The 14,952-nt window shown below is 50.7% G+C and overlaps 1 protein-coding gene across 2 annotated transcripts in view; it reads left to right on the plus strand.

The window, feature by feature from the left end:
* Window positions 1-12,139: 12,139 nt before the first annotated feature.
* LOC137430009 (Y-box-binding protein 3) overlaps window positions 12,140-14,952 on the plus strand; it is a 67,772-nt gene continuing 64,959 nt past the window's right edge. Inside the window, exon 1 of one of the 2 annotated variants that reach the window (XM_068120464.2) lies at window positions 12,140-12,374. In XM_068120464.2, coding sequence (XP_067976565.1) covers window positions 12,314-12,374 — 61 coding nt within the window. In that variant the 5' untranslated portion in view covers window positions 12,140-12,313. The remainder of the gene's footprint in view (window positions 12,375-14,952) is intronic. The other variant, XM_068120465.2, reaches the window with a different exon arrangement.

A 14,952-nucleotide genomic window follows, 5' to 3' on the forward strand; every position in this document is an offset into this window, starting at 1 on the left:
CGGAGGCAACTGCAGTGGTGGAGGTGTGCAGGTGGGTAGACCCGCTGGAAGAGGTACACGCCACAGCCCAGAAATTGTGCGAGGGCACCGGGAGATGAATCGGGGGAGTGAGACCCCAAATTGAAGAGCACCACAGTTTGGCCAGTGGGAATTGGTTTTTAGAACCCATAGTGTAAGAGGGCCAATGGTTTGGCCGGAGAAAGACCCCGGGTAGTGTAAAGTTGTTAAAGTCATTTAGGAGATAGTTAGGATTGATGAACCTGTCGCACCATACGCAGCCACTTACCTGAGGTGATGATGATGACTCCACACCTGTGTTTTCTTTGTTTTGTTGCAGGAAATGAGATTGCTGTGGATTTGTGAGACGCATCACGACGTGGATGAGACATTGGGGTGATTCCATCTCTCCCTCCCTAGGAGGGACTGATGATGAATTGGTAATGGCAAATTTTGATGTGCAGTTGGAGATGGCAAATTTTGATGAGAGTTGAAAATGGCAAATTTGATTGGTTAGGAGGGAGAGAAGACGAATTTGGTTTATGGGAGGAACGGGGAAGACAGTAGGGATGTTTGTTGATTTGTAAAGTAGATGTTTATGGGTAGTGTTGTGTTTTGTGGATACAGTAAGGGGTAAGGGAGGGGCCATGTAGGTTACCTGGTGGGGGGGGGGGGCGTACGATAGGAACGTACCTGTCTCACCTGGTTCCCATGTGCCCCCAGTGTGCATCACCTTACATTGCGTGCACTTTTGCGCCCTTACCACCTTACTCACTTGTCTGCTTCTTTTGTCTCCCACCTCCGAGGATCTGGCTTTGGGGTAGAGAGAGAGGAGAGAGAGGTGCTGGCTGCGCAGTTGTGGGCCTGCACTTTCGCTGTTTGCTGCCGGGATCGATACACCATATGGACCGCAATGTTTGTGGCCACCCACAATGGACCGCAGTTCGTTTGCGGCCAAGCACCACCCGGGGATGGACCTATGGGTCAACGTGGCACCTATGCCATACAGGTGAACCACTTTTAGTTAACACCAAGTGCACCACAAGAAGAGCAAGAGACACCTGCAGGGTTAGGGGTTGTCGAATTTATTTTTATTCCAATGAACAATGGTGACTGCACCGATTGGTGGTGGGGTGGTGCTTTTGATGCTCGGGAAGGGTGCTCTGCACGTTATTAAAGGCCGTCGGCCACAGAGCACTCGTGGGTTGGTGTATCGATGTTGGCAAGCGCGCTCTCTCTATGCATAACATCTGCATGTGTTCCTCCAAAAACAGGTCCTGGATCGTAGTGTAAATAGCAGCGTAGTCTTGTAAATAATGCTCCCTACCGGCTGTATGTTTAGTTTGAGGATTCTTTCCGGATTCGGTTATCCTGTGGGTGTGTTTCTGTGAGGAGAAGGGTGCAACGTCGCAGGGGGACATATTTACTCATTTGTGAATATCTGTAAAACTGTCGCACTCAGGGTAGAGTTAATAGTAGAGGGAACTACATTGCGTGCCACACTAAAGTAGGTAAAAATTTATCGGGTCGGGACGCCCCGAGGGTAGAGAAGGGTGCAATGTTGCGAATATGGAATTTGGCCTCCATATCCGCTTGTAAATATTCCCCTATTTCTCCAATACTCCCCAACTTTCCCCAATCCCCCATTCCCTAGTCCCATTGTCTGTAAACAACAATCAGTAGAGCCGACCTTCCCCTTATTCCCCCATTAAATGTCGTGCCCAGGTCCACCGCACCACACGTAGACAACTTTCGGACATCTTGCTAGTTATTCTTAGTCTATGTCAGTTAAGGCCTCGTTTCCATTAATTATGACTCTTCGTTGCACCAGAATGTGATTATATGGCACCAGTAGTGAGTTTAGGACCTTTCCCATACCTCCTTCCATCTTCTTCCCCAACAATTACAACAACAACAGAGGAGATGGCGGCGGCGCGGGGGAGGATGCGTCCTCACACCGGCTCGATTAGCGCCATTGACCACGCGCTCCACGGGGTTACCACGGAGGGGCTGGCTGTCAGCTCCTCCTCAAGGGCGGAGCCTGGTAACCCCCCGCACCCAATCAGAAGGGCGGACCGATTCCATCTGGGGCGGCGCTAGCGAGCCGAGGGCGTGTCACTCCCCGCCGGATATACGTGGCGACTGACCGGAAGTGAAGAGAGATGCGCCCCCAGCTGGAGAAAGAGGTACCTGCGAGCGCTGAGTCAGATGCGCCCCCAGCTGGAGAAAGAGGTACCTGCGAGCGCTGAGTCAGATGCGCCCCCAGCTGGAGAAAGAGGTACCTGCGAGCGCTGAGTCAGATGCGCCCCGCCTGAGAAAGAACGTTGCCTGCGATCGCTGAGAGGAAGAGAACCCGCCTGTGAAAGAACGTTACCGCCGAGCGCTGTGACCTCCCCGCATCTTTGGACCGGACCGAACCGTGTTGATTCTGCCCCGAGCCCAGGTGCACCTGGAGCCACCGATACCTGCCTTTCCCTGCCATCAACCCCCGTGTGAGTCAGCCGTTGTCCCGTTTATCTGTCGTCTGTCCGGGGTCAATATAAGAGTGTGTCTAAGTGCCTGTCTTCCTGTGATATACCTCTAGCCCCTGTAATCTAACCTTTCCGTACGAATATACTTGAGAATCGAAACATTGGTGTCTGTCATTATAATCCAGCCGTGTGTCTTCTTTTTCCTTATTGAGCCAGCGTGGCGCGGCTTCGTCAACGTTCGAGTACAATCGGGTAATTTGTGCGGACACGACGGCCATTCCGCTCGGCCCATCTTAACATCAAAGTCGTGTCTGTAACAATATATATTGCTGCCCGATAAACGGGCTTTTCAGAGTACCCGAGTTGATTTGACACAATAAAGAAACTCGGACGAATTCCAGCTTTTTGTCGCGTCCATTCTTTCGATTTACGTTGGAGCATAGCTCCTACATTGGTGACCCGACATGGACACGGCAGTTGCCCTCAAACTGTCTACCTTCTGGGAGGCTCACGCGGTGGTTTGGTTCACCCAAGTGGACTCCCTGTTCGCCCTGCGAGGCATCACGGCCGACGACACCCGCTTCCACCATGTGGTAGCAGCACTCGGCTCAACCACCGTGGCCCGCGCCCTGAGCCTCCTCGAGAGCCCGCCAGCCGCTGACAAATACGACGCGATTAAAAAGCTCCTCCTCGACGCTTTCGCCCTCTCATCAGCGGAACGCGCACGGCGCCTGCTCGACCTGCCCGAGCTCGGCGACACGCGCCCGTCCGAGCGAATGGACTACATGCTTTCGCTGCTCGGCGAGCACTCTCCGGCATTCCTGTTCCGGGAGCTGTTCCTCCGTCAGCTGCCTAGCCCGGTACGCCTCGCCCTGGCAAGCACGACGATCACGGATCCCCGCGCCCTCGCCAGGGAAGCCGACAAGATCTCCGCGGCAGGCCAACGCATTGGAGCAGCGACCTGGAGCCCACCGCCGTCCGAAGCAATGCCCATGGCGCCCGAGCACCCGGCACGGTCGACGACCGAACTGCCGACGCAATTGGCGGCCGCTATTCCGCGCCGACCACCTCCAGCACGACGACCGGAGCCTCCACCTGACCAGGCGTGGTGTTATTATCATGCCAGGTTCGGACAGAAGGCCCGGAGATGCCGACCCCCGTGCACCTTCGGCGAACCGGGAAACGGCCGGGCCGGCGTTCATTACCAGCCATGAGCGCCGGCCACACGGGCAACTTACTTTTCATCACGGACAAAGCGTCTGGACGGCGCTTCCTGTGTGACACCGGCGCCCAACTGAGCGTCATACCCGCCTCCGATCAGGACAGGCAGTCCTCGGTTTGCGGCCCCTCCTTGGTTGCGGCCAATGGATCGGCCATCCGCACCTTCGGCCCGCGCAACGTCACGCTCTGCTTTGGTGGTCAACGCTTTAATTGGACTTTTGTAACCGCAAGCGTGCCCATGGCTCTGCTAGGCGCCGACTTCCTCTGCGCACACGGACTGCTGGTGGACGTCCAACGGCGTCGCCTCGTCAACGCCGAGACCTTCAGCTCCCTGGCATGCACATTGAGCAGCTCCGCTCCGACCGAGCTGGCATGCGCCCTCCCGGCGGCGAACGAGTTTGCTCGCCTGCTCACGGAGTTCCCGGCCCTCACGCGGCCGACGTTTTCGGCCGTCGCAGTACGACATGGGATCGAGCACCACATACCAACCATGGGCCGGCCGGTCTATGCCAGAGCCCACCGCCTCGACCCAGCCAAGCTCGCCGTGGCCAAAGCCGAGCTCGACGCTTTGGAACACCTCGGCATCGTGCGGCGCTCCGATAGCGCGTGGGCTTCGCCACTACACATCGTACCAAAACCAGGGGGCGGCTGGCGCCCATGTGGCGACTACCGCCGCCTTAACGACGCTACCACCCCCGACAGGTATCCGATCCCGCACATCCAAGACTTCTCCGCCCGTTTGGCAGGACGGGTCATTTTTTCAAAGATCGATTTAAAACGGGGATATCACCAGGTACCTGTCAGGGCGGCCGACGTCCCAAAAACGGCCGTCATCACGCCGTTCGGCTTATTCGAATTCCTGCGAATGCCATTTGGCCTCAAGAACGCAGCTCAGGCGTTCCAGCGCTTGATGGACGGCGTGCTGCGTGACCTGCCGTGCCTCTTCGTTTACCTGGACGACATCCTCGTCGCCAGCACGTCCCGGGCCGAGCACCTCCTCCACCTCCGAACACTGTTCGGGCGCCTCAGCGAGCACGGCCTCATCGTCAACCCGGCCAAATGCCACTTCGGCACGACGGCCGTTGATTTTTTGGGCCACCACATCACCAAGAACGGGGCCGTGCCGCTGCCAACCAAGGTCGAGGCCATCACCACATTTCCGCGTCCCCGCTCCATAAAGGCCCTGCAGGAATTCCTGGGAATGGTGAATTTCTATCACCGCTTCGTGCCCCGCGCTGCTCAACTCATGCGGCCCCTCTACGAAGCCCTCCGGGGCAAGCCGGCCAAGCACGACGTCGTCTGGTCCGCAGCAATGGACGCGGCCTTTAAAAGCTCAAAGCGGGCCCTCGCCGACGCAACACTGCTCGCTCACCCGGTGCTCAACGCTCCCATCGCCCTCACCACGGATGCCTCCGACTACGCGGTGGGCACCATACATGAGCAATGGGTGAACGGGGTTTGGCAGCCACTCGCCTTTTTCAGCCGGCAACTCCGGCCGAACGAGCTCAAATATAGCACGTTTGACCGTGAGCTCCTCGGTCTATACCTGGCCGTTCGCCATTTCCGCCACCTCCTGGAGGGCCGACCCTTCATGGCGTTCGTCGACCACAAGCTGTTGGTTTACGCAATGGCCAAGGTCACGGAGCCGTGGTCGGCCCGCCAACAGCGCCACCTCTCCGCCGTGTCGGAGTTTACCACGGACATCCGGCACGTCGCCGGCAAAGACAACGCCGTGGCCGACTGTCTTTCTCGGGCCGGCGCGAACGCAGTCCACCTCGGCGTGGACTTCGCGCTTATGGCGGCGGACCAAACCACCGACACCACGGTGCAAGCCCTCCGGGCGGCGGACACGGGCCTCCACCTGGCCGACATCCCCTTCACGGACACTGTCCTGCTCTGCGACGTCTCCCAAGGCCAGCCTCGCCCCATTGTGCCCGTTACCTGGCAACGCCGCATCTTCACCTCCCTCCACGGCCTTACGCACCCGGGCCGGAAAGCTTCCCAGAAGCTGGTGTCGGCGCGATTCATCTGGCACGGCCTTCGACGGGACGTCCGCGATTGGACCAGCACCTGCACAGCCTGCCAACAGGCCAAGGTCCACCGACACACCCAGACCCCGCTGGCACCTTTCACCGTGCCCGAACGACGTTTCGACCACGTCAACGTGGACCTGGTGGGCCCCCTCCCCCCATCACGGGGTTTCACACACCTGCTCACCACGGTGGACAGGACCACCAGGTGGCCGGAGGCCGTTCCCCTCGTCTCCACCACCACCGCCGACGTGGCGCAGGCTTTCATCGCCACCTGGGTCGCCCGCTTCGGCGCACCGGCGGACATCTCGTCGGACCGCGGACCGCAGTTCACCTCCGAGGTGTGGGGCGCGGTCGCCCGCAACCTGGGGGTCAAGCTCCACCATACTACGGCCTACCACCCCCAAGCCAACGGGTTGTGCGAGCGATTCCACCGCTCCATGAAGGCCGCGCTCATGGCCGGCCTTCAGGACGGCGGTTGGGCCGACCGGCTGCCGTGGGTCCTTTTGGGCCTCTGCACGGCCCCCAAGGAGGACCTCCCGGCGTCCACCGTCGAGCTTGTCTACGGCCAGGCGCTACGCGTCCCGGGCGAATTCGTGCCCGACGCTACCAGTCCCTGGTCCGCAGCTCACCAGCGCTCGGACCTCCAGGAGACCGCCCGACGGTTTGCCCCCGTGCCAACGTCCCACCACCGTGACCCCCAGTCCTACGTCCCCCCCAGCGCTTCGCACAGCGGAGTACGTTTTTGTGCGTCATGACACACATCGGGGGCCACTCCGGCCGCCGTACGACGGGCCCTTCCGGGTCCTGCGACGGGACGACAAGTCGTTCGTCATCCACATCGGCGGCAGGTCGGACCGGATTGCGGTGGACCGCCTCAAGCCGGCGCACGTGGACATCGACCAACCGCCACGGTTGGCCCTTCCGCCGCGGCGAGGCCGCCCCCCGTCCACGGTGCCCCCCACTCGACCGCCCACCACCACACCGGACCCCCCCCCCCCACGACCCGCCAGGGGTCGCTTCGGCTGGGTCATCAGGACCCCCCTTAAATTGACCCTGCCGGTGCAAGTCGATTCTGGGGGGACGTGTGTAGCGGCTACCGCTGGGTATACACAATCGCCTTGCACCTACCGAGGACGCGGAGCGATCACCATGCCGGGCTCGCCCAGGACACCCGGGCATTCCCGCTCTCGACTTGCCAGGCCTCGTCCGGGACGCCCGGGCGCGCCTGGGCATGCTTGTTCTCGACTTGCCAGGCCTCGTCCAGGACGCCCGGGCACGCCCCCTCTCGCCTTTCCCGGGCAAACGCTCCGGGATAATGTGTATATATATTGCTGCCCGATAAACGGGCTTTTCAGAGTACCCGAGTTGATTTGACACAATAAAGAAACTCGGACGAATTCCAGCTTTTTGTCGCGTCCATTCTTTCGATTTACGTTGGAGCATAGCTCCTACAGTATCAACTATAACGGAACCGCCTGGTTGGCCATATAGTCCATTGGCTGAGGGGGTCCCCGTGTGCATGAGATGTGCCCTAAGTTACTCTTCATAATATTGAAGTAGAGCATGGGACATATCAAAAAAGTTTGGGTCGACTTTTGGTAACCCGGCAGTAACAGTGGAAATGACGTCATTAGCCACGCCCTTTGCCGCTCTTTTGATACCAAAATTTAGGGGTAGGGGAAACATAAATCGCAATAACTTTGGAAGTATAAATCACAGAACTACAAAATACCCATTAAAATGTTTGTATTTAAGTACTCTATTCATTACAATAATCATTATGCAAATTAATATGTTAATGAGGTCACCAGAGGTCAAAAGGTCACAAAACCCGGGTACAAGTGAAAATTTCACACTGCTCCAAAGAAATACCCACCAAGTTATGGATTTACTCACTTTTACATTTATGATGCATGGAACGTTTAGAATAGATGCTACTGATTACTTTGATATGCATTTGGGGCCTTTTAATGCCTAATTGTATTACATAACATCAACTGAAAATTGCCGTAAATTTAAAAGGCAGATTTTTTTGCAGTCCATAAGTATAATAGAATGTTCTGCATACTAGTACCTTCTTTAGCAATTTGAGAATGTATTCTGAGTTATGTTTTGTGAAGAGTTCCCTTATGCTCTTCAGTCCATTGTATTAACCCTCAGTGTTTTGTCAAGTAGGCGGACACATCATGAGGTTAGATTTAATTGAAATCTTATTTGAAGCCAAGAAGCCTTTAAAAATACCCATGGGAATGATGACCATGGTTCCATCAAATGTTATCTATGCCTGATCTGCTAGTCAAATGAAAGAGACATATCTCAAGCAATGATAGACAAGTACATGTTTTAACACAATAGTTTCTATTGTCCACAAGTTTCGTAATTTACCGTTGCTTACTCGCATGTTTGTCAAAGGGATCCAGATGACCCAGCGATGCTTATACAGAGTAAATTACTGCTACATACCTAATACCATAAAGGAATTTCCTTTATGCTAATACTGAGTTGAACCAGAGGGGTTTTTGCATTGCACAATTTGTTCATCACCCTGGAGACTTTGACACTTGCAGAAACTAATGCAGGTAAGTCCATTTTTGCGACAGGCACATCTGTCATTGCTGCATTTTTTGCAATTGCACAAAACTGTGTATTCTTCAGGAATTGGTCTCGTGCCTTTAGTTGGCATCAAAAGTTCATCTGCTTCCCTGAAGCCAAAGGCAGTTGGATCCAGTGATGTGGGCTTATGAGGGTGTAACAAAGTCACCATCTGATAGGTTGCATAAAACGCTCTATGGATGTGTCGCTGTATTGCATGGCTAGTTGGCGGAAGTTGCTCCAAGGATACACCTTTACTGTGATGGTACATGTGGTCTCTTAATTGATCCATTGTTGTGCACTTGGTGTTCTTTTTTATAACTTGTACCAGGTATGCCTCACAGGACGCCATGAAACTGTCGGTACAACTTGTTCCAGAATCAAAGTCTTTCAGATATTCAGATGGACTCGCATTATTCAAGGATGCATGTTTTGTTCCCACCTTGCTTGTGTCGTCACAGCCAGTCAGGGTATGAACAAGTGGTAGCACATAGCAAAGTTCTTCTCCACCCTTTGGTGCTAATGTGTGAACTGGAATGTATCCTGTATCACCAGACAATACGATAATACGTTCAGTTCCACTTTTGACCGCATGCATCGCATGTGGAATGATACGAGCATCTGCCTCTTCTACATCGGGACTGAGGTCTGGCATTTCTGTTGAACAGCCATCTTTGACAGACTGGCATGTAACTGCACCAGATACACCTGAAAAAGAACTTGCCACAACGTTGACTGTGGAAGGTCTTTCTTTTCCGCGCTTTATGGCTTGTGAGTGAAGAAGCATCTGGAATTCAAATTTATTATTGCTTGATGCCCAAAATCTGTCCATTTCTACAGGTAACGGTGCGTCGTAATTGATAATGTTCATTTCAATTGCCGCTTTAACTGAACGGCGCCTTCTCTCGGAATCTTTTATGGACCCCTCGACATAGGAATCAAAGACCAAATCCAACCTGTCATCCCCCTGACCAACTGCAGCGACATAGTTCAGAAAATTATCACAGAAATCTCCAAATGTCTGCAGATCTTTTATTTTTATCTTTCTGATGTTGGCCATCACGTCAACTAAACATGTGGACTGTAATGCACTGTCCTTGACTGGAGTTCTCTCATCATCTTTGGTGAGTTTGGTCTCTAGTTCCTGGACAAGTGCACTTTTTAGTGGTTTGGTCATCTGTCCTTCCTTATCAAACAAATATGATGTAGGGGAGACATCATACTGCAATAACTCTTCCATTGTCCTTCCACGGGCACGGGTAACCGATCAATTGATCGTTTCATTTGGGCTTCTTCCTTCTGTTTTCCAGCGGATTTTCCTTTGATATCTTTTTCTGGCTTATGTATGCTGAGAAATGTCTTCAAGTTTGTTCGATGAATAACTGAGGAGAACCTAACTGATTGTTCTACAAATCGCTCTGTTCTCAGTGTTTCATATGCTCTGGTCCCAATTTCCATTACTGAAAGTAACTGGCTTCTAATATCATGAGACATAACTTCCTGGGTGAGAATATTGTGAAGTTCTACTTGATCAGGAACCAGCTGAAATGGGTTTTCATTCCTTTCTATTGTCGCAAGGATTGCTTGGACTTTCTGTTCACCTGTAGCTATTTCAGCTTTGCTGATCGTACCTTCCTCTGATAGACTGGTAATCACCCCACTTAATTCCCTGTGTAGGTTGGTTATGGCCAGCATTTCATGATAGATAAGCTCCCACATTGCCACAAATTTCTTCTTTCTTGTGTTGCCGATGATACCAGAGGCACTCTTTTGTGATCTATTGATCGTCTGTTCCAATGCCATATCAGCGCCGACCGCATTGAATTTTCCAGGGGTTCGCTTCACCAAAAATTTACCTGCCCGGAATGCCTCATAGACTTCTGGTGCCGTGTCAGGTAGTTTGTGCATGTCCTCCAAATACAATGAACACCATCTCAGGTAATTTGTGGAATCAAAAGCTGCAAAGACAAAGTCACTTGCCTTGATTAAAACAAAAACTTCAACATTAAGCAATGTGATCTTTCTCAAAGGATGCATGCCGCTTGACATGCGCTGGCAACGGAATTCGATTAAAGTTGACCTTTGACCTTGGGCCTCCTACTTACAGAGCAATAAGGGTTAAAGCTAAAGAGCATAGGAGAATTCTTGATAACAAAAACTGTTCATATGCACCTTCATATTGCTAACAAATGGTCCCAGCATGACAGCGTACTTTGTATGCCCAAGAACTTGAAAAAATTCCACCTTTTAAATTTATGACATTTTTCAATTGATATTATGTAATAAACTTAGGCATTAAAAGGCCCCAAATGCATATCAAAATAATAGGTAGCATCTATTCTAAACGTTCCATGCATCATAAATGTAAAAGTGAGTAAATCCATAACTTGGTGGGTATTTTTTTGGAGAAGTGTGAAATTTTCACTTGTACTCGGGTTTTGTGACCTTTTGACCTCTGGTGACCTCATTAACATATTAATTTGCATAATGATTATTGTAATGAATAGAGTACTTAAATACAAACATTATAATGGGTATTTTGTAGTTCTGTTATTTATACTTCCAAAGTTATTGCGATTTATGTTTCCCCTACCCCTAAATTTTGGTATCAATAGAGCGGGAAAGGGCGTGGCTAATGACGTCATTTCCTCGGTTACTGCCGGGTTACCAAAAGTCTACCCAAACTTTTTTGATATGTCTCATGGTCTACTTCAATATTATGAAGAGTAACTTAGGGCACATCTCATGCACACGGGGACCCCCTCAGCCAGTGGATTAATATCACTCAATGGTGAAGAATCACTTTAAAATTCTACTCGCTGGATCCGGATCCGAATCTTCACCAAAAGTGAAGATTCTTCCTCGTCACACACACAACCTGTCCAACAAGTTTTGTCCAAAGCCATCCATAACTTTTTGACTCATGCTATGTATCACTGCTATGTATATGGTTGGACATCATGCTATGTATCGTTTTTGGCCCTATCTCCCAATGGTGAAGAATCACTTTAAAATTTTCTAGTAGCCGGATCCGAATCCGGATCTTCACCAAAAAATACATCTGTGCCAAATTTCGTCCGAATCCGTCCACAACTTTTTGAGACATTTTGTTCACAAACGGACAGACAGACAGGGGTGAAAACATAACCCTTGGTGGCGGAGGTAACCAGGCTGGACTTTTGGAGGGAAGAACACGTGGGACCTGGGGTGGCTCGAGTCGGGTAGATTTATGAGAGGGCATGAAAGCGCAAGGCCAAATGTAAGCTTGTGTAAGTACCGTTTTGTTTTCACCACACACATGTGAAGGATCATCCATGGTGATGACCATTTCCGGTCTAAGCTCCCTGTTGTCCGATTTCATAAAAGCTCTTGATTTTGCTTTTACACTAATTCACCATAAATAGTTTCGTAATACGTCACAGAACATATACCCATTCATGCACTTTTAAAGAATCGAGCCTTGGCACTTGGCAGTAACGAGCAGCCCTCCGAAGCTCCTTTTATGGAAACGTTCTTTTCGGGCGTCTCATCAAAATGGAACACCATGAGAAATGTATCTCCCGAATCGACAACCGATGTTTGCTCCCTCGCCGACGTCCGTTTTCGGTGCCAGTCACCTATTGCTCGTCACACAGATCATTTAAAAAACAACAATAACAAATAAGCAACCTCCTGGCAAACAAAGACCCGAGCACTTCCAATGGACATGGGACCCGAATGCGAGTCCGGCTCATTAATATTAATGACCTACATGAATATTCAGCGAGCGCAACGGAGCCGTTAACCAATGGGAATCGGCGAAAAGGTTACGGGCTCTGCATATCAGCCAATGGTGAGGATGACGCGGTTATCGCCCGGGCCACGCCCCCGCCCAGCGCCGCGGCCCTGCCCAGCGGAGTGGTAGCCATCTTGGTAGAGCAAAGTGAAGGGGCAGCAGCAGAACCGAGGCGAGACGGCCGGCCGATCGACCGCCAGCCCAGACCACCGGGGGACAACACCATGAGTGAGGCCGAGGCACCACCAGAGAAGCCCAAGGCTCAGGCGGACAAGAAAGTCATCGGTACGGGGCCGTACGTGAAGGGGCTTCCACGGTTATTGACACCTCGGGTCGAGGGCAGCGCACGTGGAATGGATTAGAAAACAAAAGCTAAAACGATTTCTAGTTAAATGGAATATTGCTTTCCCGATGTTGAAGAAACGTGTGTATCCCGCCCCTCGCACTGCCATGTGATGCACGGGCCGACGGATAGATGGATCGCCTCGTGTCCAAGGCCTAGACCGTAGTTGACAGCGAGACGCAGGATGCATGGAGGGTTTGAATCCTTTGAGTGCGACGTCTCGGTTTTTAATTCGCTACATGCTCCCGGCTTCTGCGTCCTGCGTCCCGCTAAACAAAGGCCCTGCTAGCACAATGGTCAATGCGCCAACAGCAAACACGTGCGACATGATCGCTTCAACGAGTCCATCAGCTCATGCTTTCATTTGGTGTAACAAGGGAGATACCTGCACGTTTTGGTGTAACAAGGAGATACCTGCACGTTTTGGTGTAACAAGGAGATACCTGCACGTTTTGGTGTAACAAGGAGATACCTGCACGTTTTGGTGTAACGGAGATACCTGCACGTTTTAATGTAAGGGAGATACCTGCACATTTTGATGTAACAAGGGAGATACCTGCACGTTTTAATGTAAGGGAGATACCTGCACATTTTTGTGTAACAAGGAGATACCTGCACGTTTTGGTGTAACAAGGGAGATACCTGCACGTTTTGGTGTAACAAGGAGATACCTGCACGTTTTAATGTAAGGGAGATACCTGCACGTTTTAATGTAAGGGAGATACCTGCACGTTTTGGTGTAAGGGAGATACCTGCACGTTTTGGTGTAACAAGGAGATACCTGCACGTTTTAATGTAAGGGAGATACCTGCACGTTTTGGTGTAAGGGAGATACCTGCACGTTTTGGTGTAAGGGAGATACCTGCACGTTTTGGTGTAAGGGAGATACCTGCACGTTTTGGTGTAACAAGGAGATACCTGCATGTTTTAATGTAAGGGAGATACCTGCACGTTTTAATGTAAGGGAGATACCTGCACGTTTTTATGTAAGGGAGATACCTGCACGTTTTTATCTAAGGGAGATACCTGCACGTTTTAATGTAAGGGAGATACCTGCACGTTTTAATGTAAGCGAGATACCTGCACGTTTTAATGTAAGGGAGATACCTGGACGTTGTAATGTAAGGGAGATACCTGCACGTTTTAATGTAAGGGAGATACCTGCACGTTTTAATGTCAGGGAGATACCTGCACGTTTTAATGTAAGGGAGATACCTGCACGTTTTAATGTAAGGGAGATACCTGCACGTTTTTATGTGAGGGAGATACCTGTACGTTTTAATGTAAGGGAGATACCTGCGCATTTTAATGTAAGGGAGATACCTGCACGTTTTAATTTAAGGGAGATACCTGCACGTTTTAATGTAAGGGAGATACCTGCACGTTTTAATGTAAGGGAGATACCTGCACGTTTTAATGTAAGGGAGATACCTGCACGTTTTAATGTAAGGGAGATACCTGCACGTTTTTATGTAAGGGAAATACCTGCACGTTTTTATGTAAGGGAAATACCTGCACGTTTTAATGTAAGGGAGATACCTGCACGTTTTAATGTAAGGGAGATACCTGCATGTTTTAATGTAAGGGAGATACCTGCACGTTTTAATGTAAGGGAGATACCTGCACGTTTTTATGTAAGGGAGATACCTGCACGTTTTTATGTAAGGGAGAAACCTGCACGTTTTAATGTAAGGGAGATACCTGCACGTTTTAATGTAAGGGAGATACCTGCACGTTTTAATGTAAGGGAGATACCTGCACGTTGTAATGTAAGGGAGATACCTGCACGTTTTAATGTAAGGGAGATACCTGCACGTTTTAATGTCAGGGAGATACCTGCACGTTTTAATGTAAGGGAGATACCTGCACGTTTTAATGTAAGGGAGATACCTGCACGTTTTTATGTGAGGGAGATACCTGCACGTTTTAATGTGAGGGAGATACCTGCACGTTTTAATGTAAGGGAGATACCTGCACGTTTTAATGTAAGGGAGATACCTGCACGTTTTAATGTAAGGGAGATACCTGCACGTTTTAATGTAAGGGAGATACCTGCACGTTTTAATGTAAGGGAGATACCTGCACGTTTTAATGTAAGGGAGATACCTGCACGTTTTAATGTAAGGGAGATACCTGCACGTTTTAATGTAAGGGAGATACCTGCACGTTTTAATGTAAGGGAGATACCTGCACGTTTTAATGTAAGGGAGATACCTGCTCGTTTTTATGTAAGGGTACCTGCACGTTTTAATGTAAGGGAGATACCTGCACGTTTTATGTAAGGGAGATACCTGCACGTTTTAATGTAAGGGAGATACCTGCACGTTGTAATGTAAGGGAGATACCTGCATGTTTTAATCTAAGGGAGATACCTGCACGTTTTATATAAGGGAGATACCTACACGTTTTAATGTAAGGGAGATACCTGCTCGTTTTTATGTAAGGGAGATACCTGCATGTTTTAATGTAAGGGAGATACCTGCACGTTTTTATGTAAGGGAGATACCTGCACGTTTTAAT

Source organism: Myxine glutinosa, chromosome 6, assembly GCF_964187855.1.
Source record: "Myxine glutinosa chromosome 6, kmMyxGlut1.1, whole genome shotgun sequence".
In the NCBI taxonomy this organism is placed as follows: domain Eukaryota; kingdom Metazoa; phylum Chordata; class Myxini; order Myxiniformes; family Myxinidae; genus Myxine; species Myxine glutinosa.